At 30.1% G+C, this 24,120-nt stretch overlaps 2 protein-coding genes and 1 long non-coding RNA gene across 11 annotated transcripts in view; 2 read left to right on the top strand and 1 right to left on the bottom strand.

Annotated features, from left to right (window-relative positions):
- LOC142323078 (uncharacterized) overlaps positions 1 to 8,124 on the top strand; it is a 44,694-nt gene extending 36,570 nt beyond the window's left edge. The window contains exon 3 of the long non-coding RNA XR_012756015.1: positions 7,891 to 8,124. This is a non-coding gene — a long non-coding RNA (uncharacterized LOC142323078). The remainder of the gene's footprint in view (positions 1 to 7,890) is intronic.
- LOC142323077 (peptidoglycan-recognition protein SB1-like) overlaps positions 1 to 24,120 on the bottom strand; it is a 46,018-nt gene that overhangs the window by 7,704 nt on the left and 14,194 nt on the right. Inside the window, exon 3 of the mRNA XM_075362240.1 lies at positions 7,511 to 7,715. Coding sequence (XP_075218355.1) covers positions 7,511 to 7,715 — 205 coding nt within the window. The remainder of the gene's footprint in view (positions 1 to 7,510; positions 7,716 to 24,120) is intronic.
- The window catches only part of LOC142323075 (uncharacterized), a 114,140-nt gene continuing 100,975 nt past the window's right edge, over positions 10,956 to 24,120 (top strand). For 2 of the 9 annotated variants that reach the window (XM_075362231.1, XM_075362239.1), the window contains exons 1-2: positions 11,212 to 11,309; positions 12,368 to 12,593. The gene's annotated coding sequence lies outside the window, so the exon portion shown is untranslated. Of the gene's footprint in view, positions 11,111 to 11,211; positions 11,344 to 11,419; positions 11,609 to 12,367; positions 12,594 to 24,120 lie in introns of those variants that run through there. The other 7 variants (XM_075362235.1, XM_075362232.1, XM_075362234.1 and 4 more) reach the window with 7 other exon arrangements.

A 24,120-nucleotide genomic window follows, 5' to 3' on the forward strand; every position in this document is an offset into this window, starting at 1 on the left:
ATGGTTGAACTGAGACCTGTACAAGACTACACTACATTTACACTCATACATCATCCTCATTCATCCTCTGAAATATTATCTGAAAGGTAATTACCAGAGGCTAAATAAGAAAAAGAAAGAAAGGAACAAATAGGAGAAATTTGTCTAGTAAACTGAATCTAAACAAACTTCACAGCTTCATTTATCATGAAAACACAGTTTGGAACAGGCTTTTTAGTAAGCCTCAAAATAATAAACTCCATACAAAAATTCAAATCACAGTTCCCAAGGATCTCAACATCCACCCAAACAAAAGCACCTAATAAAATCTACACTATAATAAATGTCCATGCACCCACTAATAATAAAAATAACTCTCCAAAAGACCATAAAGAAACAGAAAAGTTCTGGGATCTACTCAATCTGGTTAAAAATAACATCTCCAAAAACCATGTTAAACAGATAATCAGAGACTTCAATGCTCAACTAGGCAGAGAAAGAAGATACCATGACATTATCGGAAAATGACCTGCCCAAAAGAAAATAAACAAAAATGGACAGATCTCATTGATCTCTGCAGAAACCACAACATAATCTTGAAATCCACATATTTCAAGAGGAAACCTCAAAAGCTCAAAACTGGGAAACACCCTGACTACACTAAAGGAAAATGACAACTAGACCATGCCTTCATGGACAAATAATACCGCAAGGAGATCTACAACATCCGAGGACTAGACACAAGCTCAGACCACTAGGTAGTCAAAATTAAAATTAAATTTACTGCCAAAGAAAGCAACAAAACCATGCCCCAAAAACTAAAAGAAAAATGGAACAAATCAAAAATGAAAATTACCAAAAAATAACAATCATGGATAATTTTGAAGATCTAGTTAATAACCTTAAGCAAATCCCAGAATAATTAGCCCCAATAAAATTCCATAAAAACATCAATGGTGGAACAGTGAATGTGACAAAACATTGGAGAAAAGACTTCAAGTATAGCTAATTCACCAATCCCAAAAATCAGAAACTTTCTTCCCAAAATTTGGTAAAAGAAAGAAAAGAAACTACATGAACCCTACAAAGAATAAAAAGTCAATACCATAAAGACACATTGAATTCAATAGAAAAACTTAATAAAACACAATCTAGAGACTACTACAAAACCTTCAGAAATCAGCTTCAAAAATACAAACTCCCAACCCTACTAATAAAGAATGAAAACTGTAAACTTGCTCATAACAATAATGACAACGCGGAAATCCTAGCTAAATATTTCAACAAACTTCTAAATTGTGAAAAACAGACAGAACTCCTAAACTTCAACACCAATACCACAATAACAACACCACCAGAAAACATCCACCCTTCCATAATAAAAGAAGTCTACCAAGCACTGGGTGAGAATAAGAATTACAAAGCAGTGGGAGAAGATCACACTTTTGTAGAGATCTAGAAGCATGCAGGAAGATCAGCAAAAATTGATCTTCATCAACAGCTTGTCAACATCTGAATCAAAGAAGAACTACCAGAACACTGATGGATAGCCCTCATCCATCCGCTACACAAAAAATGATACCTAGATACAGCATACAAAACTCTTTCAAGAATCATCTTCAACAGGATTGGTTCACAACTCAAGAAAGAACTAGGAGAATACCAGGGAGGTTTTAGACTCACGAGGAGCTGTCCAGACCAGATCATAAGTCTCAAGCTAATAATGGATTACAACTGGAAGAAAAACAGAGAAATGGTGATAACATTTATAAATTTCAAGAAAGCTTATGACTTCATCCATAGAGAATCCCTACTAAAAATGCTAAGACACCTCGGACTACACACCAAATTAATAAACATGATGAAACTGACTCTTACAAACACTAAGTCGAAGGTAAAATTCAGAGACGAGCTCTTGGAACCTTTTTGAGATCAAAATAGGACTGCACCAAGGCGATGGGCTCTCACCACTATTATTCAACTGTGCTCTCAAAATAGCAATGAGGAATTGACTCAAAAAGCACCCCAAAAGTAAAAATAGGCTGGGAAATCAAAACAAATTGTCTTGGTTTTGCTGAAGACTTGGCACTGGTAGCAAACGACATCGACGAAGCTAAATCACAGATATTATAACTTCATAAACATTGCAAATAAAATTGACCTCAAAATATCATTCAATATATAGCAATTATGCTCCAAAAACCAACAGTATTAAAATAAATAAATATAAACAGTAATAAAATCAAAATAGTAACCCAATTTAAATACCTCGGAGTAATAATAACAAACAACTTAAATGAAAAAACTTCAATCCACATAAGAAGAAACAAACTAGCTAAAGCTCAAAAATTAACCTGGGACACTTACAGTAAAAAATGTCTATCAATAAACAGAAAAAAAAGACACTACAACACAGTTATAAGACCAGAAGCCAAGTATGCAGTAGAAACACTCTTCTACCCGAATGAACAAAGACAGAATGACTCCAGAAAATCAAATGAAAGAAAGACCGCAAGGCCCAAACAGTCCTATCAAAGAGGCTTGGATAATGGACTGACTAAAGTGATACTATGTAGTCATAAAAGATAATAATAATAATAATAATGAAATGATAACAATATAATAATAATAATAATACAATGATGAAATGTAGTAGAAATAATGAAGATGGACCACTGAATATAACAACAGGAAGAGAAAAGATTATGAAGGTAGAAGAATTTTTGTTATTTGGGAAGTAGAATTACTAGATAGATGAAGCAGGAGCGATATAAAATGCTGAATAGCATTCGAGCCTTCAGACAGAAATATAATCTGTTTACATCAAAAATTAATTTAAACGTCAGGAAAAGATTTTTGAAGGTATATGTTTGTAGCGTAGCTTTGTACTTCGACAATCGGAGTACCTGAGAAGAAAAGATTAGAAGCTTTTGAAATGTGGTGCTATAGGAGAATGTTAAAAATCAGATGGGTGGATAGAGTGACAAATGAAGAGGTGTTGCGGCAAATCGATGAAGAAAGAAGCATTTGGAAAAATATAGTTAAAAGAAGAGACAGACTTATAGGCCACATATTAAGGCATCCTGGAATAATCACTTTAATATTGGAGGGACAGGTAGAAGGGAAACATTGTGCAGGCAGGCAATGTTTGGAATATGTAAAACAAATTGTTAGGGATGTAGGATGTAGGAGGTATACCAAAATGAAACGACTAGCACTAGATAGGGAATCTTGGAGAACTGCATCAAACCAGTCAAATGACTGAAGACAAAAAAAAATAATATGAAGTATAAACTTTCAGAAGATTTTTAAATATTTAAAGCAAAGTGGGACAGAGCAAAAGAATAAAAAGCATATATTTTAATTTTAAAAGGTTGGGGATGATGAAAAGTAGAAAAGTTGAAAAGTAACAAGGGCAATGGTAACATACAGGGGACATGTTTGGGGCTATTATATGTTCGATGAATTAGAGGTTTTGTTACAGTTTTTTATTTTAAAATTTATTCTGTTTGCCACAGTCAACTCCTAATTATGTTAAATACTTGGAAACGGATTAGATTAATTTATTTAATTTTACTTTTAGTATGAATTATAAATATATTATAAAGATATTAAACTTAAAAGAAGATCATTGGCCACGTAAATTTGCTATTAAAGTTATTGAGCACAATATAGGATGGTATATGGTATGGAAGTCAATGACGGAAAGGTATGGCTGTGAGTTTAGTGAGGATGTGGTGGTGGAATGTATAGCTGAAAGGTATGAATGAATGCATGAAGAAGGACTTAAAAGAGAAATGGATGGCGCATGCGGAAAGGTCGTTATTTCACAATATTTACCATCGTCTGGGTCATGTACTCAAAGATCGGAATTATTTTACTGGTAAATTTAACAGGAGCAAAATGTTGGTAATATTCAGGACACAGAGATTAAATAAGAGTACAGGTAGGGAGGGCGGGCAGTGGTTATGCACATTATGCAATAGGCTGGAGGAAGAAGACATATCACATTTTATCAGAAGGTGCCAGTAATAGCTTATATAAGAAACTCTAAACTGGGCAACAGTGTCTTAACAGGGGAACAGGTAATTAATCTACTTAATGGAAGGGATTGGAAAAGGCTGATAGGACATATTAGGTGTGCATGGTCTTACAGATATAATTTAGTTGCTAATTTAATAGTTAAGAGTCAAATATGGAGGTTTGTGTATGTGTGGGTGTCCTATCCAGGTGCTTCAAATTTAGGATAAAGTATATATATATTGCTGAGTCCCGCTGTACTGAAACATATAATTTAAAGGTGAGGTCATAATCAAACTACATTAATAAAATTTATGTTCATTAGAGTGGGTGTGGATTGATGGTTATCTTGTACTGATTATTGTCTACTTTTAGTTTATTTTCATTTAGCCATTAATGATAGTAAAATTTGGTTTACTTCTGGGAGTTAGATTATTTATTACTTTGCATTCTTTTTATATATGTACATAATCATTAGATTGTTATAATTTTATGTTTGTTTATAGCAGACTTTTTCAATATTAGAACTGAACCTGATAAGATGACCAGTTCATGGTTACGTCTATAAAGTGTTGTTTATGTAATATTTTGTAATATTCACATCAAAAATAAATATTTTGTTATTATTATTATTTATTAATATGAGCAATTTATTTTTTAATATGCCTAATTTGCTTAATCCTCTGACATAAAGCCAAAAATTCTGCAACACATATGTACATAAGTTTTTTTGGTCTAGATGCACTAGTTGGACTCTAAACTGTAAAGATTTGCAAAAACCCTGATACTTCATTTTTGACTTTATCACCATACTTTTGCCTTTAATATTAATATAGCTATTCTAGCTACACACACCAGGAAAGTAAAATTCGTACATTTAGCTTGATCCATCATAAAAACTGTCATTTTATATCATTACCACTTGTGATAATTGTAAATAACAAAACCCATGAATGAACTTTTATTCTGTTTGTATATATAGAATGATCCATGAAGAAACCAACATACTTCACAGGTGTATTTCTCTCATCAAAATAATGAAAAAAGTTTACTTACACATAGGTCTGGAAATGGTCTTTCCAGAGTTAGGCGAGTTAGGCAGCTAGCAAAAGATTTCACCCGTAATTCAGCTTCCCTGGTGAAATGAAGTTGTACTGAAATTTCTAGAACTTTAATTAAGAGGCAAAATTAATAGTCTCCTATGGTTTTGACCTGAAACATTGAATAGAATAGGTTCCAGAACTGTATCTCCAGTAGTTTTCACGATATCTAAAATAAAACTGAAAAATTTGTTGTCTGAAAACTGTTTTTTTAGATTTGCAATACAATAACTTTGTTGAATGACTAATTAATGCATTATATTTATTAAAAAAAATTGTAGATAATTTAATTCTAAAAATAGTGATGTAAATAAGTCCAATAAAAATCAAATAAATGTTTTAAAAAATCAAATTTTACTGAAGAAGAAACAGAACAAAAAATAAATAAAATGACTTAACAAAAAAAAACTATTGTATTTAATTTTGTTTTATTTTTTTAAATTTAATTTTCATATCTCATAGGTACTTTTCAAAATGATCTCCTTGGTAGTTTATGCAACATCTAGTGTGATATATAACATCAAAGGAAGCTTTTCTAATAGTATCATGGTCATTCTTAAGATGTTCAAAAGCATTTAAAATTCGGTTCAATAATTCTTCTTTGAAATTAACTATTTCTGCATAAACAAGTTCCTTTAAATGACCTCAAAGGTAATAGTCCAAGAGATTTAAATCAGCGTACCTAGGAAGCCAATTAATAAGCCAGATGGATTAGCCCTTGAATCCATTTAGCCAGAAAAACTTAAGTTTAAATGTTTTCTAACATCTTGTGAATAATGAAGTGGTTCACCATCATGTTGGAATATAATTTTCTGCCTTTTTTCAAGAGGTACTTCTAGCAGAACTGGCAATTGATTTTGTAAAAAAATCTTTGTATACAATGCCAGAAAGAGGATTTTGAAAAATAAATGGTCAAATTAACTGGTCCCCAATTATACCACACCATATATTTATGAAAATCAGGTTTGAAAGTTTGACTCTTTAATTGTATTCAGATTTTTAGTCAACCACCTGTGACTATTCTTCAAATTTTTTATTCTGTTTCTTGTAAAAATAGATTCATCTGTGAATAAAATGTAATGAGCAATATTTCAATTTTCTTGTACTTATTGACAAAAATTTAATCTTAATTCACTGTCACCTGGTTGAAGATTTTAAATGGTTTGCAAATGATGTGTTCTCCAGACTTTACTACAAGATATGCTTGTTTGAATTGAAATTTGGCGAGTGCTGAGTCCAGGACTGCACTGTATCATTTGAATGATAACTTCTTGTTAAAGTACAGGCTGTTTTCAGAATGTTCAATGGAACAAGCAACCGTTGGCAAAGATCTATAGTTCGTAAGTTATTGAAAACTAAGGAAAATGTTTCGTGAGTAGGTATTCTTCTATTCAGAAATCTTCTTTCATATTCACATTTTACAACCCAGCTATTTCCACTAGGAAAACCATAAGTGAAAACAATATTTGCATATTCTTGATTTAAAAATTTGAATGGCATCTCACTTTTTAAAAAAAGCACGAATACTTTATACATACATACAAATCATAAAAAAATGCATGTATATTAAAAAAATCACAGATAAAAGACAAGTTATGATTAATAATAAGTTAATTGTTGAACAGCTGTACAATAGCTTTGATCGAAATTTTGTTTCTGAAAAGAACAGTGTTACCAATTTTAGGCTTTCAATAAACTTAATGAACTTCAATTAATACAGAGTATTCTTGAAATCCTGTTTTTGTAGAATGTTTTAAAACTGTTTTGTTAGTATTTAATTAAGTAAATACAATACTGTATTTGTTTATAATTAACTGTATTTTTTAAACAAATGAATGAATGAATTGCAAATGTTTTCAGAACAAGTCACTTCATTTATTTTTTGTTCTGTTTCTTCTCCAGTAAAATTTGATTTAAAAACGTTTAACTGATTTTTATTGGGCTTATTTACATCACTATTTTTAGAATTAAATTTTCTAAAGTTATTTTAATAGATTTTATGCATTTATTAGTCATTTAACAAAGTTACTGTATTGCAAATGTAAAAAAAAAAAAAAACAGATTTCATACAACAACGTTTTTAGTTTTATCATGAAAACTATTGGAAATACAGTTCTGGAATCTACTTTATTCAATTTTCCAGGTCAAAAACCATAGGAAACCATTAATTTTTCCTCTTAATTAACGTCCTAAAAACTTCAGTACAACCTTATTTCACTAGGAAAGCTGAATTTCAGGTGAAATCTTTCACTAGCCGTAACTCACAAACAAAGTGTTTCTAGACCTATGTTTATGTGAACTTTTATTATTTTTATGAAGGAATACACCTGTTAAGTATGTTGGTTTCCTCATGGGATACTCTGTATAAAGAATTCATAGTTTTATATAATTACTGTATTATTATTTCTTACTTATAACCTATATCATCCCAGTGACGAATATCTTGATGAAAATGTTGCATGTTTTGCATTGCAGCAATACATTGTTGAGTTGTGTTACAAACTTTTGGCAAATATGAGTGGTGAATAACAACCTCAGGCACTGGTAATGACAATGGAACAACTTTTTTTGGTGGCTTAGCTCCCCATTCTTCCCGTGTAATTATTTTAATAGTATCTGTAACAAAACAAAATATTTCAAATATTAATAAAATAACATATATCAAGTTATAATTGTTTATAAAAGAATGTAAAAACATTTACATCAATTAATTAATTATTCTGAATATAGCAAAAATCTAATGTTTTAACAACAGTTGTATATAACTAACGTTTTACTAAATTTTTTGCAGCTTTTTGTATTATTAATTTTTCTTCTCAATTATAAAAGAAGTTTGATACCTTTCACAAATTTTTAACTATATGAGAACTCTAAGTATTTATTAAGTATTCTGGATCATTGACTAACTTCAAAAATACTAAACAAAATCCTTTAAATCTGCTCATAGATTCTGATAAACAAAAACGATGTCAAAAGTTTTTATTCAATATAGATATTCCTGCATTAAAAATATATGCAAATTACAATTCTGAAGGCTGAAGATGATTTAAGTATTGAAAGATGCTTCTAAACTGGTGAATGCTGCTGTATTTCAAAATTTGTGAGTTCATTCATTAATATGGTTAATTATTATCAAGATAATACTATGAATTTGGTATGTTCAAATTATTATAAAAAGAACAATAATTTAATTTAATTGAATAACAATGACAGTAAAAATTTATAACACTTACCTAGATTATGTTTTTATTTTTCCTGTAAAAAATAATTTTTTCACAACCCTATAATCTATCTAAATATCCACTTCCAGATCCAGTTAAATCTTTGGGGTTTCAACTACCTGCATGTTTGTCTGTTCCTTCATAATCTGTATAAAAGATTTTGGCAGTATCATTTCCTAAAATCCTGTAATATTTCAAATAGCCACTGTTTCCTAGCTCTTTCTCTTGGTTACTCTTTATTTATTTTCAAATTGAATTCAGCTTTTGCATTTTTTTCATCTATCTATTAGATAGATGAAAAATTTTTTTTTGTTCATATTCCCAAACCACCTCAATCTGTTTTGTTCTCTTGTTTGCTTTAATTTACAAATCCCAAATCTCTCTCTCTCTCTTCATATTTCACCCTATCCCTTCTTGTTTTTGCCAGTAACATACTTGGTAGGGATTTCATTTTGTAGCCTGAATTTTGCTTACTTCTGCACTTTCTTGTCCATGTAAAACTATAGGTGCAATATAATTTCTTTACATTCAGTTGGTTCTTCCTCGTTCTACATCAAACTTTGTGTACTTTGATAGAAAGTGCCAGTTGTTACTTGTACTCATCTTCTAATTTCCATATTTATTCACCCATCAATAGATACTTCACTTCACAAAAAAAAACTAATCCACCATTTCTAAATCACATCCCTGTACTTTTTTCAAAAAGTCTACTTTTTTCAATACCTACTTCCTTTCACCACTTTCTTATTACTTTCCTGAATTACTGCACAATAAACTGGTCTTTCACCTGTCATTCATTATCTCATATCTCCACAGTTCTGATTCCATTAATAACCAAGCTTTTATTCCAGCTTGCCTACAATCTATCTTTACCACTTCATAAGTTTATTTGTTTAATGTAAAAACAGAACAGCTGGAAGAACATTTCCTTATCTACACTCATTAAACATCAAAATTTTCAGAAAGCCTTACAGATGTTTCCTTTTTTTATGTTGTGTGTTTACCATATTTTGCTCTGTTAAAGCCTATCATGGCTATGAATAGGGGGGAGGGGGTGTGGCGAATGGAATAGTCACAAGGCAAGTGTCTTCCCCTACGGGGGGTTGGGATGTGCTTACCATGTTATTTTTCCTGAACAATTTCATTCTATTAATATACATATAGCTCTTGATGCTTTCAACACATTTTTCCTTGTGATAATATCATAAGCTTTTTTAACGTCAATAAGTGTCAAAACAAACTCATTACCGTATTCCCAGACCTTATCAAACAGAATCCATGTAGTAAATATCATTGAAGATCAGAGGTTGATCTTCCACAGAAACTATACTGTTTTTCTTCAAATGTGGTTTGATATACGCTATTAATTTTTCTTCAGAAATTATTAGTGTTAATATGGTAACATGAATATTGGCCTATAATTATATTTTACTATTCTCCTTTTAAATACTAGCATGATTACACTCTTTCACAATCTTGTGGAACTTAAAACAAGTCTTGGTAAAACAAAATATTAAATAGGGCAAGGTTAAAATTGATTTTTATTTTTATCAAATGTTTACTACTATATTATACAATTTATAATTTTATTTATTGATAAATGTAGTAGAATTTTGATTTAGTATATTTAATTATTGATGGAGAGATATTGTAAAATGAAAGTCTGTAAGAATTATTAAAACAGTTGCTGAGAAGATCTTAACAGTACATATTTAATATAAAACCACAACCCTGACAACTGAAATTTGCTCCCACAATTACAAGCCAGAATTATATGATAATAAAACCATGGAAAATAGACATCCTGTAAATGCTTCAGTTGAATGCCAGTATTGTAGTCTTTGCAAGCAAACAAAACTCTGGACAGTCTAGAACAGGCAAGTCAACTTTGTACCATCAGGTGAGTTTGGAATTTAAGAAGCATCAAATTACTTTTATTGAAGGTAATTCATTAGAGTTATTACCAGTCAGTTCAAAGACATACCTTTTAGGTTTATCATTATTTAGTAAAAACTCCACTCATCTCAAACCAGGACAAAAGCTGGTCAAAAATTCTGAATTTTGATTCCACAAAGTTCTAACAAATCAGAATGACAAGGGTAGTGTTAGCAGTTATCTAGGTAAGTATAAGCAGAGTTATCTAGGTACAAGCAGAGGTCAGAGTTGAAAAATTGATTCTCGCTATTTACAGGGTTAATTATGTTTTTACAAAGTTAAATACAACCAAATTTTTTTATAATTTTAAGTGCTTCTTATCAATCCTTACAGTCCTCATTTTAACAATCCCATAAAAAAATGTATCTAATTTGTTCAAACGCTTGAAACTTATAAATAGCCACCCTGAAATGCAAAGATATCAAAGTTATGACAGATATCTCAGTTGCAGTACAGCTTAAGGTACTTTTTATAATGATAATCTTATTATTTACTTTGCTCATCAGTACACTTGTTACAGATATTTTATTTAAATACTGCTGATGACTTCAGAGTTACTTTACAAATCCTACAGTTTCCCTGGGATGCATCACCAGTTTTAAGCTAATATCAAGTTAAAAATATAAAACGCCTTTTCTTATCTCCTATTTTCGTGTTATGAAATTTTACTGAAAGACAAAGAAACGGTAATTGAGCTTATCAGGGCATCTCAGATCGATACCTCAATAGCACAATCGTTTTTATGGTGGCTAGGAGAAAATGCGGTTATTTAGGAGGAGTAACAAGTTAGTGCAAGAAAATTGCTGAATATCGTGTCCGAGTAGTTCATTATATTTTTAATGGATATTGTTACTTGTAAGTACTTAATACTTTGGAATGAGAACACTTTTTGTATATTTAGTTGTTTTTATTGCATATGTTATCATATTTGTGAATTTTCACTTTTAAACGGGATAAACTATGAATGTTTTTTTAGTAATGGCAAGCCTGTTGTCGTTTTTCGCGATGTTTACTCTCGTCTGTGTTACTATTTGAACCTTTTATTGTGATATTTGTGTGTTCTGCTTTCTACTACTAACTTATCGGTCGTTAAGTATTTTTAGTATTCTTATAATGTTGAAAAATATTTTTTTGTAATTATGAATCTCATAGTATAGTCAGTTTAAAATTAAGCACGATCATATCTTATTTTACATTCAAAGTATAGTAGTTTTAGAAATACTAATTAAGTTGTACAGTAAACAGGACAATCCAAACAAGTACAGTATTAGTTAAAAATATATTAAAAAAAGATCATTTTTAAATATGTGATTGACCAAGTTTGTTGTAAACTAGTCTAGTCGGGCTTTTTAGGTTAGCCGTTTTGTAGCATTATTTTAATTCAAAGTAAATTATAAATTAAGTTAGAAAACTGTTTTCATTAAAACATTCTAAATACTATATTACAATAAGTGATTGTTTAAACTAGTTAAAGTAAATATAGAAAAATTTCTCTACTTAGTTAAATTTTTTTTGGTATGTTAGTTAAATTGTACTGTATAATATTAAAGTAAAGTATGAAGGCAGTGTACGTATACCTTGGAAAATATAAAAGTTTGTAGTAGTATTAATTAATTCCTTAGTACTGTTATTTAAAATTATTAGTTACTAAACTAGCCCCCTTCAAATTAATGAAACATTTTTCAAAGGCTTTTCAAAGCTAATTATCAGCTTTCTCCTCAGTGAAATATCAGTAGTGCCTATTTTAAAACTATGAGGAAACTTCTTTAGTAGGTAGTCAAATAATATATTTAACTTATGTTATGTTTGTTAGTTTATGTTGTGTTTGTCAAATTTAGTATATTTGTGCATTTCATATTGTTCAGCTGTGTTGAGTTCTTGGTTTTTGCATGCTACCATGTGAGTAAAATTTACAAATTATGGTTAGTGATAACAGAATTAAATTTTACTAATTGGCTCATAGTCTGAAACGCATACAAAATTATTAACCAGAACATGCAAATTTTACACTTATAACAAATTGAGACTGACATCTAAACACACTTTAAAAACAAAGATCACATAAGACACTAAATTTGACAAAAAACAACATAGATTGAATTTGTTATTCAGTTACATATTAAGGGGTTTCTAACAATTTGAAGTCGTATTCGATACTTTACTAAGGTAGAAACTGGCTTTAAAGTGTTATCACATTTCATTGTGGTTTTCAGCTAACTGACAGTGACAGTACAGCTAACTGACAGGTTTTATGACAGTGATAGTGCTAGAAGTAATTATATCCAACTGCATGTAATGCCAAATGATTACTACTTGCTCATGTGCAACCTTTGTTAAAGTAAGTATTGAATTTAGAAATGCTGTATATTATTTTATATTTCTTTGAAGTAATTTTGTAGCTATTGTTTAATTCATCTCCTCTAAATAAGAGGTAATTATCTTTCTACTGTAAAAAAGTGACTTAGGCCTTTTCACAATAAATAGAACTACTCTGGATTATTCACTAAGCTATTGCATAATTATTTATCTTCATAGTTATAGTATTATTGGTTGATTTATGATGGCTATTTTCTTGATGTGGAGCTTGCAGATAGCTTCATCCCTTGTTCATGAAATGAGTGTAACATGGATCACCAAATATGTTACATACATAAGGCCATAACACCAGGCCAGAATGTGTTAAATAAAACCAATTAACAAAATGATGACAGGAGCGTTAGCAAAGAGGTCTTAGCATCAAAATAAAACTGGTTCGGCTGAGCCTTTAAGTATTAAGGAGTGGGAGTAGTTATCTGTATAATTACTTTGTTTTGTACTGCTTAAAACTTTTAATATAACTGGTTAAAAGTTTGTTGGCTTTTTAACCCTTTTTTGTTAGATGTTAATCAATGGGTTACTGTGATTATTTCTGTATCAGTATCAAAATATCAATTTGTAACAATTTTTTAATCAAGTAAAAATGTTTTGCTATTTTCAGATTTTATTAAACTAAAATAGATGTGATAAAGTAATATACATTATCGTATTGGGTAATTCTTTGTTGTGTTTGATTGCATAGTTGATAAAAATACAGATTTTGTATTGATTTTTACAGTATTCAAATTTTTTACAATATAGATTAGGCCAGCTAAAAGACCGTGAACCAATTTCATCTACCTTTCTTTTTGTCTTTTAATGTTTTCCTACATTTTTTCAGAGAGATTTTCTCATCTTTCTTGGGTTCATTTGCTCTTCCTTTTTTGAGAAGGAATTTGTTCTGGTATCCTTTTATATGTTTGATATATAAAAGAGAAAAACTGAAATTTTTCAGTTTGTTTATGTAGTTTTTCATTGGGATGTACCTTTTTGTAGGTGGGATTTTCCACAATATTCTTCTTTTGTACTTTTCCATTTTTTCCTAATAAACATTTTTTATATAGAGATAAGCATTGAGAGGAATGTAAACCTTCTGATTTTAACACAGTATTATAATTTTATAATTTTGCATTTCTGGATAAGGATATTTTGTTACAAAAATTTGTAGTTTTTGTGTAGGCTTTATTTAGTTTTATATGTATTAAAATAAATAAATATAAATAAAAGATCAATAATATGTCTTTTATTTAGAATGATGTATTTTTTATTGTTATTTTTTCTTTTGAATTTTTCATATAAAATGACAAATGAGATATAAAGGAATAAAAAGAACTGTTCTTTTTTTGCTGTTTGTATTAAGAGATTCATAAAAATTTGAAGGTAGATTTATGGTATATTTATAAGGCATGGTTTTATATAAAAGTAAAAAATAAAGGTCTAGGAGAATTTGGTAAGAAATAAAGCTTCTGAATGGTCTTGCTTTAATTATAAAAAAACACATAAAAACGAAGTAATAAATTAATTAATGACCATGAACCTATTAATTTATAGCAGATTCTCCTGACAAGTTTGCAAGGGCATTATGAGTAATGATTTTGGGCAGTACAAATGATTAACCTGAAGAAAATACAAATTAAAATCAAAAATGAGTTTTCTTAACCAATAATTTTAAGAGTTAAGTTAAAAAATCAAATGAAAGCATTAAGTTTGCCCTCTCCTATCAGTTGTAGGTTTCCCACCAAATTTTAAGATTTGTTTTCCCTGACTTCTAATGACTTTTTCTGACCAATTTAGTAAAAATTTTCTACTCTCACAATGTTATGCCACTGCCGATTCATTCTGCAAATAAATATATATATATATATATATATATATATATATATATATATATATATATTTTTGCAGCCTTCATCCATAGCTGCCAACTCACGCTTTTTTTATTATTTATTATTACATTCATTTTTAAAATTTATTTGTGATGATTTTTTTTTCAATATGCATTTAAAATTAGGCAATTTTTTTGTGATAAATTGTCTTGTTAAATTATATTGCAAAGTACAAAAAAAAATATTTAATAAGTTTTTTTATATAAAAATGAACGTAATGGTAACTAAAAGTAACACAGATAAGAAATAAAAACTAACTAAAGAAATTTTTAAAAATAATTGGCTTGTACCTAAGATTACTTAAAAGTTTTTCACGTAGCCTACATTATTTTGCAAAGTAAACGAAAAACAATATTTGGCAAGTTGGTTTGCATAAAAATGCTAAGATACACAGATTTCAATTTAACAAAGAATATATGTATGATCACAACTTAAACAAAAATTTAAATTATTGTGACTAAAAGTAATACAGATAAGAAAACTAGAACAAAACACCCTATTTTGTATAGAAAACAAATATTCTTATTATTTACTTGAAAAATATTTTGTCATTATTATTCTATCATATACCAAAAAATATAAAAAATATGAGATCTCATTACATGCATATTATTATGTAAGAATAAAACACAGGGCAACTTTTCTTCAATATCTTTAGGTTCCCATAGGTTGCCTTTTTCTAAAAGTTTAACTTTTTGGCGGCATTTCTTCTTGCCAAGATTGTAACTCTTTTTCCTTTCTTCCTCCAGTTTTTTAATTTCTGCTTACATTTTCCTTTTCAGTGTTCTATTCTGTTCTTCTTGAGAGAAGTTTTTCTTTTTTCTACAAGACATTCTTCATATCATCTTCTAGAGCTTCTCACTGCAGTGAGCTTTTTTTTATATTGAAAACATTATCCTTGCCCCCAGCATCTACAATCGCATCAAAAACTTTTTGTTGATAAATTATTGTCTTTTCATGTATATTCTCCACAAGAAGAAATTTGTTAATGGAAAAGCCACCTTTGATTGTTGCATTTCCACGTGAAAAAATTAGGCACAGTTACTATTTCTCACAGGTTCATATATTTTGAAATTTTGCTAAAATAGATGAAAAAAAAATTTATCCAACTTCCTTTTATCTTTCAATTCTTTACTGTCATCGTGTTCAGTATCTGGTGAACATATTTTGAACTCACTTCTCAGAGCTCCTTTAGCACCCATGCGCAGCAAAGAATATTGTTTCTTAGCTTTTTCAGTAAATCTATTAGCTTCATATAATGCTGCAAATAAATTTCATTTTTTCTTAACCAGGTTCAGGCTTTTGAAGGATCACAGCTGGATCTAATGATTAGATAAACCTCTCACTACTTTATATTTTAAAGGACTTCATTCAACAAGCTTTGAGATGAGTTTAAATAATAAAGTTTGGCACTCTTTATGAGACCTCAATTCATCACCTTGTGATGTTTTATTTCTTTGAGATATAAAGTAGTTTGAAATCAATGATCAATTTTCTTTAATTCATATAAATTTTCTAAGTTAGTAAGATCAATTGAAGTAAGTTTCAAAGAACTGTTTGCAGCAGCTGTATTACTTGATTTATATTATGGCTAAGAAGCATTTTTAGTAGATGATTAAGGGGTGAAAATAAATATAAATAAGGAGTAAGAGAATCTGTGCTCTAAAACTGCTTTAAAAAGGGTTGACAGTCAGACTAAATCAATTTGTAAAATGCCAATTTACATTTTAGGAATCTATCTTTATAATGCTTAACTAGAATGGTGTATGGCTTAGATTGAATTTTTTTTGATTTGTCAGTAAATTTCTTTACAACATCCAAAATTAGCAAGGCTCGTTCTGGGCATTTCACATTATCTAACCATCTAGTCGTGCAGTATTTTAAAGGAAATTTTTTATCCATTGAAGTCTGACCAGGCTTTCCCTCTGTGGCAGTTGTTTCACCACTACACCGTGGTAGTGGTGGCCTCCCAGAGCCCCGCAGTGTTGATCGTCCTTTGCTGGCACGGCCGAGGCAGTTCTCCGCGAGTGATCCCACACTGGGCCGGTTACTGCTGCTGAGTCTGCCGGTCAGGGCGATTGAAGCCTGGCAAGCTGGAGCGGGAAGATAGTGTCCACGTTCAGTGGCTCCCTCAGCAGGCCAGCGGGGATGTTGGCATCCGCCAGGAGGTCCCACATTGAGGCAGCTAGGGAACTTCTACCTTCTTCCATCTTCTTCTTCTTCTTAGTCTTCCCCAGGTGGTGTGGTGGTTGACGATGAAAATGAAATTTCACTCTTGTGCACGCTCTTTTATTGGAGCCTGAGAGTGATGGGGCTGCTACGGTGGGAGAACTGCGCGGTGGGAGTGATACTTTATCAGCGTGTAGGTATACTGTGCGCCAACTCACATCGTTGCTAGCATGTTCGCCTCCCGATATTAAATTAGGCATATATGTGTTAACAATGTAAACCGCAAAAATCAATATTCACCAAATGCTTTCCTTCAGGGCATTCCTTTATCAGCTGATCACTGAACATTTTTAAAAAGCTTAAATCCACATTTGGTCAATCCATAGACATTTTGTTTTTATCTATAAGAGAGATACTTTGTATGAAACCATAGAGAAGTTGAGCAGTGGATTTCCCAAAAATATACTGTTATAATACCTTGTTCGTACTTTATTTGTTTGCTTATAACAAAATTGCCCAGATAAAGCCATTTGATTCCTCTTTAAAATTTTATTTAATCCATCATCAAAGCATACCACATAATTAACACAAGAACGCAGCTGATTTTGTAGAATGCTATCAAATTATGTTACAAAGCCATTATTGATAACATTAGAGTATTTAGTAGCTCCAAGCTGAAATTTGACACTATACAACCATAAGAAAACATCATTTTAAAAGTTGTACCAGTATCTTCACATGAACTTAAGGATAACTTATTTTGTACAATATTGAGAACCCATATAATTTCTGCCTTAGAAATATCATCTTTAGAACAAAAAGAAGCAATTGTGTTGTCATTTTGTGTAAATGAAGTCAAGGATTCAAATGTATCATTTGCTGCTAGAATTTTATTACTTTGACCAGTAGATCCAGGCAGTGAACAAAGAGATGTATCGCAACCACTGTTCTTACAACTGTTGATCAATGTTTTACTCTGCTGAGTTGTACCACTAGGAGATAAAACAGTTTTCATTGATGGCTGAGAATTCTTTATCTTAATTATTTAATTGTGCTGCTTTCCTTTACTGTGCGAAGTCACTGCCTTTCAGCCCATATTGCCCAGTCCAAAATGTTATTTACACACATCATAAAAAGCATGATACACATCTCTACCTCTTTTCAACTAACTGAATTCTGGTTGTAAGTTTATATCTAACGCTGCTGGAAATTAAACAGTGATTTGAGAGAAATTCCGAGAAAACTGTTAACATTTAAATTTTTCTACGGTAACTTTTTGTTAAAATTTCACCAGTGAAAAAGTTAACTACAATTTGGAATATTTCTCCTTTAATACAAAAAGATGATTAGGGAATTTAAGTAATAACAGAACTTGTTACTGGCTGCTTGCAGCAAGTAGTTGCAGTTACTGGGCGATGAGGTCACCACTTCCCGATGCCAGTAAAGTGTGTCAACTATATTTTGGAATATTTCTCCTTTAATACAAAAAGATGATTAGGGAATTTAAGTAAGAACAGAACTTGTTACTGGCTGCTTGCAGCAAGTAGTTGCAGTTACTGGGCGATGAGGTCACCACTTCCCGATGCCAGTAAAGTGTGTCAACTATATTTTGGAATATTTCTCCTTTAATACAAAAAGATGATTAGGGAATTTAAGTAAGAACAGAACTTGTTACTGGCTGCTTGCAGCAAGTAGTTGCAGTTGCTGGGCGATGAGTTCACCACTTCCCGATGCCAGTAAAGTGTGTCAACTATATTTTGGCATAACTTAAAAAAATATTTTGTAACTAATATATAAACTTAATTTGATAACAAAAATAGCCTTGTCTGAAATTTTTTGCAATTTTTCTAAAAATGTTGACTTTTCCTGCCGGTGGGAACCATGTAGTAATTATCTTTCATTACCATTTTGTCTTGATACAATTTTTTGGATGTTTGTCAGATTTGGAGGTTATATTTTGGATATATTTAAAAATAAAAAAAGATAGACTTTTCAAGTGTCTCAGCGTAGATGTTATATATGAAGTGGTGTGTCCTGTAACATGTTTGTAAATACTTTCTCTGATTCATTTACTATTAGCTGTTTACCAGAAAAACATATAAAAAAGTATTAATATATATATATATATGACAATCATGCTACCTTAAATAATCTGTACAATATGAATGATTTTATTATGGATTCGAAGTTGAAAATTCAAAATCATTAAGGAACAGACTCAGATTCAAATATGATGAAGCTAAAATAAATGCAAATAATTGGCTGATAGATTCTACAATAACTTTCAGAAAATGCTGTGAAATTCAATTAAAAACAGGGAAAACATTGTGGATCACCATTTATTCTGAACTTCAACAAATTTCTTAAAGATATTCCACATAAGTAGTCTGGATACTTTCATTTCAATGTCTGTATTCCTGTAATTAAATCTGTTTACCTAAAGATTCCTTTCTATTTTCTCCTGTTAAATATTTTCTCCTATAGTGAGGTAATAAATATTGTAAATTTGCTTAGTATCACTTTATATCCAGATTATTTTGTTTTAATTGCAGATTATTCTGCAAAGATTACAGGACATTATTCTTATTATTTTGAAAATTATAAAATAACTAGCTAATGAAAGTATAACCGAATTTTTGTACCCTGATTGTTTAAATGTAACACTTGACATTACGTTTTTTAAAAGGGAGAAATAGAGGACATAGCTAGCTACAAGCTAATATTTATCTTACCTTTTTTATCAAAATATTAAACATAAGATATACAGATTTCTTTGTAATCAAAAATAGTTGGTATTTTATCAAAAATATTGTTTTTTTACAAGTTTTCAAGAAGAGTCAAATTGAATCCTTAAAACAGAACTGTGAGAACTTTATAATAATAAGCTGTTATCAAGTTTGTTAGATGTGTCTGTTGGAGTTCTGCTAGTTCAATACTTGGCCCCTTGTTGCATTTTCTTTGCCTAATTGATATAAATGTGATTACTACGGATGATAAATTTTTAGCTGCTTTTTCATAAAATAACACATCTTTTGTTGATGAGATTACACTTGACTTGAATTTAAAAAAAATTAAGGACAAAATAGTCGATTAATAAATTATCATTCAATGTAGGAAATTTTAGTGCAATGATTTTGAGCTTGCAAAACATTGAGATTTCATATCCAAATGCTGTTATTTGTACGGGTGTTAAATTGGAGCGAACATAGTTAATTTTTACATAAAAAGAATTAATTTCAATGCTTATCTCCTTGGGAGCTTTTCTTACTTTGTTTTCTTAAACGTTCTTAAAAATGAATAATACAGCTTTACATACAGTATATTAGTTAACACATTGTTATACAATTTTAGTTCAGGACCAATCGTTACCTTCAAAGAAAACACCCTCAGAAAAGCAATACAGGTGTAGGGAAATTTACAGTATGACGATGACTGTAGGAACAAGTTAGTTGATTTTAAAATTTTCACTCTACTGTTGTTTATATTTTGCATCACCTGGTACATAAATATAAGAATAATGATTGTCAAATAAAATTATTGAAAATAATCTACATCTATCAAAATTAAAATATGAATTTAAATGGGTTTAAAGAGCAGTTAAAGATTACTTTGACTTGATGAATTTTGTTTTCAGCTGTTGTATGTATGTTTTTTATTGTCATTTGAATGCAAATAACTATTAAATAATGAACAGTTTTACCAAACTCTTTTTAATTGTGACACTCTTGTGTTGATATAAATGTATATTTTTGTTTTTATTATTTTTTTAAAGATTAGTAAAACTGGTTGATGTTTTTATCTTAGCTTTTAATTTTTATTTATTTTTTTTTTTACTATTTAGCAGCTGAAGGTTTCAGGTTTTTATATGTAATGCGTATTATTTTATTTTTATGTATTTCCAATTATAATACTGTTTTGTACGCTTCAGTAAAGTACAGTTCAATTCAGTTATTAATATCTTGTAAGGATTAACCCTAACCATCTTCACCATTCTGACATAGTCTGAGAAAATTATTCTTAACATAGTATATGTTATATATTAGGATTAATAAAGTGAGTTTTGGGTTGTTATATACTTGCCTTCCTGTATACAAGGATTATAGTTTTAGGCCAGGGTATACTGTTTATATTTTAAGGCTATCGGTTCTTTTATATTATCTTCCGGCTACCATTCTGTAGAATTCTAGTTAATTAATAACACAGCTTAGCAATTTTGAGCTCTAATTAGGTAGTTTCTTATGACAAACAAGGGATTGTTTTATTAAGATTCAGAAGGTTTACTTTTTGTACTGGTTTACATCAGAAGGGATTTGTAGTGAAGAAATACATCTTATTATAAGCTTTAAATAAATTACTGTTATTATATATATTTTTTGTGGCAGTTATTCAATTATTTATCATTTGTAGATGTGAAAATGTAAAAGTTATTATATCCATTTATTTTCACAGAATATTTATAGAGTTATTTCAGTTACTGAATAAGCAGCAGTCTTCGTAAATAGAACTACCTTATAATGGACTTATTTTGTGAATTTTTTTGATTTATTAGTAGATAGACTATCGACGATGAATATATCGCACGGTAAACGATATTAAATCATTCATTTCATATTTCAATAGAAAAAATTAACTTGCCGCATAAATAATAGAACAGCAAGTGCTTTCTGTTGTTGTCGGTTGCTATATCTGATCACTTACAGTTATGTTTGTAATATTGTGTTATAGGGGGCATAGGCATATCCGCATCCTTATCTTGTGTGTGTATATTTTGGAACATTTTTCTATAAAATCATTAGATATAGTCGTAATTACATTTTTTTAAATTTTTTACTAATAGGTATTTCTTGTGTTACTCATTCACTGTTATTAATGTTATACATTACTAATGATACAATAAAAACATGTAAGTAAATGAATACAAAGATATACTGTTAATAATAGTTATTTACTAGATGGATCAGCTAATTTTAGTGTAAGAGTAAAGCTGCAAGTTTTGCCATGATAAAACAAAAATGAGTATTTTTCAGCACAAAATTGTTTGACGCAATATATTTTTATTATGTTATTTAAGTTATTTAATTAGGACTGGAGCACACAGGCCATATTTTATAGTCAAGGTCATCCATAAATACGGTTGAGGTAAGCGACGTGAATGAACTATCATTTTCTACGTATTTTAATGAAGTTTACTCTAAACGACTTCTTGATCACGTGTTGAGAGTTGTCAAAAACTCATCGATCCTTATTACTCACCACAGTGTGGACAATTAACATTGAATTGCACCCATGACTTGTGACTTCAGGCCTGACATTGACTAAAAAATGTAATTTATGTTATGGCCTTATTATTTATGTCATCATCATTATTATAGTCGGTTCTTTTTTAGTTTTGTAAAATACCTTTTTTTTTGAACTGATTAGATTAATTATTTTGTGTCGGTGAATAACTTTCCCATTATAAAATGTATTCATCTATAATTATTTTTATAATAACATTCAATTATGTGTAAACCTATTATCACTTGTAGCTGTTGTTTTTGTACTGTATTATTGTTGAAAACTTGCTGCTACTACAATTAACTTTTTTTTTCTTTTGTGTGTGTGTGTGTGTGTGTGTGTGTGTGTGTGTGTGTGTGTGTGTGTGTGTGTGTGTGTGTGTGTGTGTGTGAGTGAGTAGTAAGGCTGATGTTTGGACTATTAAGAGAATTTAAATTGAAAATAATTTTGACTTTGAATTTTCTCAAGATAATTTTCGTTTAACTTTCTCTTAATATAGTTTTCAGTGAATTTTCTCTTAAAATAATTTTGACTTTGAATTGTCGTAAAATAATTCTCGCTTTGGATTCAGATAAGTAAAAAATTAGCCTGACGTTTGAAACGAACTAACAGTTTTCAATTACTTAAATGCTTACATGTATCTCCACAGAAATCGTATAATACAAACTATACAAACAGAATAAAAATAAGAGGAAGCAAGAAGTAGGTAGATAATAAAGTAAGGGGAAACAAGAGAAAGCACTTGGAAAACGGGGACAGGCGTTAAAGAAATGTTTTTCTATATTAAATAAACAAGAATGTGAATGAAAAAAAAGTAATTCTAAATCCGATTGCTATAGAAATAACAATAAAAGATTTATTTGGAATGAAATTAAAAATAGTAACCGATTCTGGCATAATTTACAGACTTTTTACAGAAAATATGGGCCTTCTTGTTACAGATAGAGCGGATGTAAACCATACTGAAAACTTCCGTAAACAGAAAGGATTATTTAAGCCGTTAGCAGGCCCTTTTTGGGAAAACAATGATTTTAAGAATTTTAGATACAAAAGATGGCGAACTTAAAAACAGAAAATTAATGTTAAAAAATAAATTTATGGATCTTGTAATGCGTATTTACGTGGTCAATTTTCCAAGTGCTAGTTAGCCGAACATACAATCTATATTTGTAGCAGATGGGACGAGATTCATCAAAGAACGGGACTTCCTAATATAACATCAGAAGAGACTGTCCCATTTATGATGAAAGGTAGACGTGAATGGAATCAGGTTGCAACAATGGTCACACAAATACTAGGTAACAAAGCAAAGGAGCGACCCCCGTGGGACACCACTTTGTCGGATCCCGTGGGGTGCCGAAGGGTTTGAGGCAAAACACCCGCTGAGGTTGTGCAATGTATTCGATGCAGGTCCAACCTGGTCAGGGAAAAAAGTTAGGACATGAGGTTAAGGCTAAAAAACCTAAAATTTATTGTAAACAAGAACCTATAAACTTAAAACAGATTTTAAGAAAAGAACTTGGATGCTGTTTTCGACAGGTATAGACGAATTTGTCATAATTACATACAAAATGGAACTTGCAAACGTTAAAATAGAACAATTGTTAGAAGTTTTAACGGGAATTTTAGATAAAATTAGAAGACAATTTTTTTTTGGATTTGGATGTAACACAGGACAAAAGTAGACAAATTTAAAATAACGTCGACAAAAACGCAGTAAGAACTATATTTAAATACCAATTTGGTATTTAAATGAAATTTAATTTTTTTTTTACGTTATTATTATTATTGTTATGTTTTCTTACTGAAACATTCGCAATTTGTGACTAAATTCTCCCAAAATTGGTAATCTCTTTGGAAGTACCATTTCATGATGTATTTTGGTGTTGCATCCCAAAAATCTTTGTCGAATTTATCCACCGACTTACGTCTTTCTCCTACACGTACAACCTTGTTTTTCCATTCTATTAAGTTTTTAAACCGTCTTTTCTTTTCTAAATTATGCGTTTTTTCTAGACCCATTTTTGTCTTTTTATTTTATTTTTAATATTTTTGTTTTAACATGGCTATCAAATTTTTATACATGGGTTTTAAGAAAATTATTATTTAAGAACAATAAATTTTAAACGTTCGATTAACGATCTTTCTTAAAAGTTAGATGTTCAATGTCGCACGTTA

This window comes from Lycorma delicatula, chromosome 4, assembly GCF_047948215.1.
Source record: "Lycorma delicatula isolate Av1 chromosome 4, ASM4794821v1, whole genome shotgun sequence".
NCBI lineage: Eukaryota > Metazoa > Arthropoda > Insecta > Hemiptera > Fulgoridae > Lycorma > Lycorma delicatula.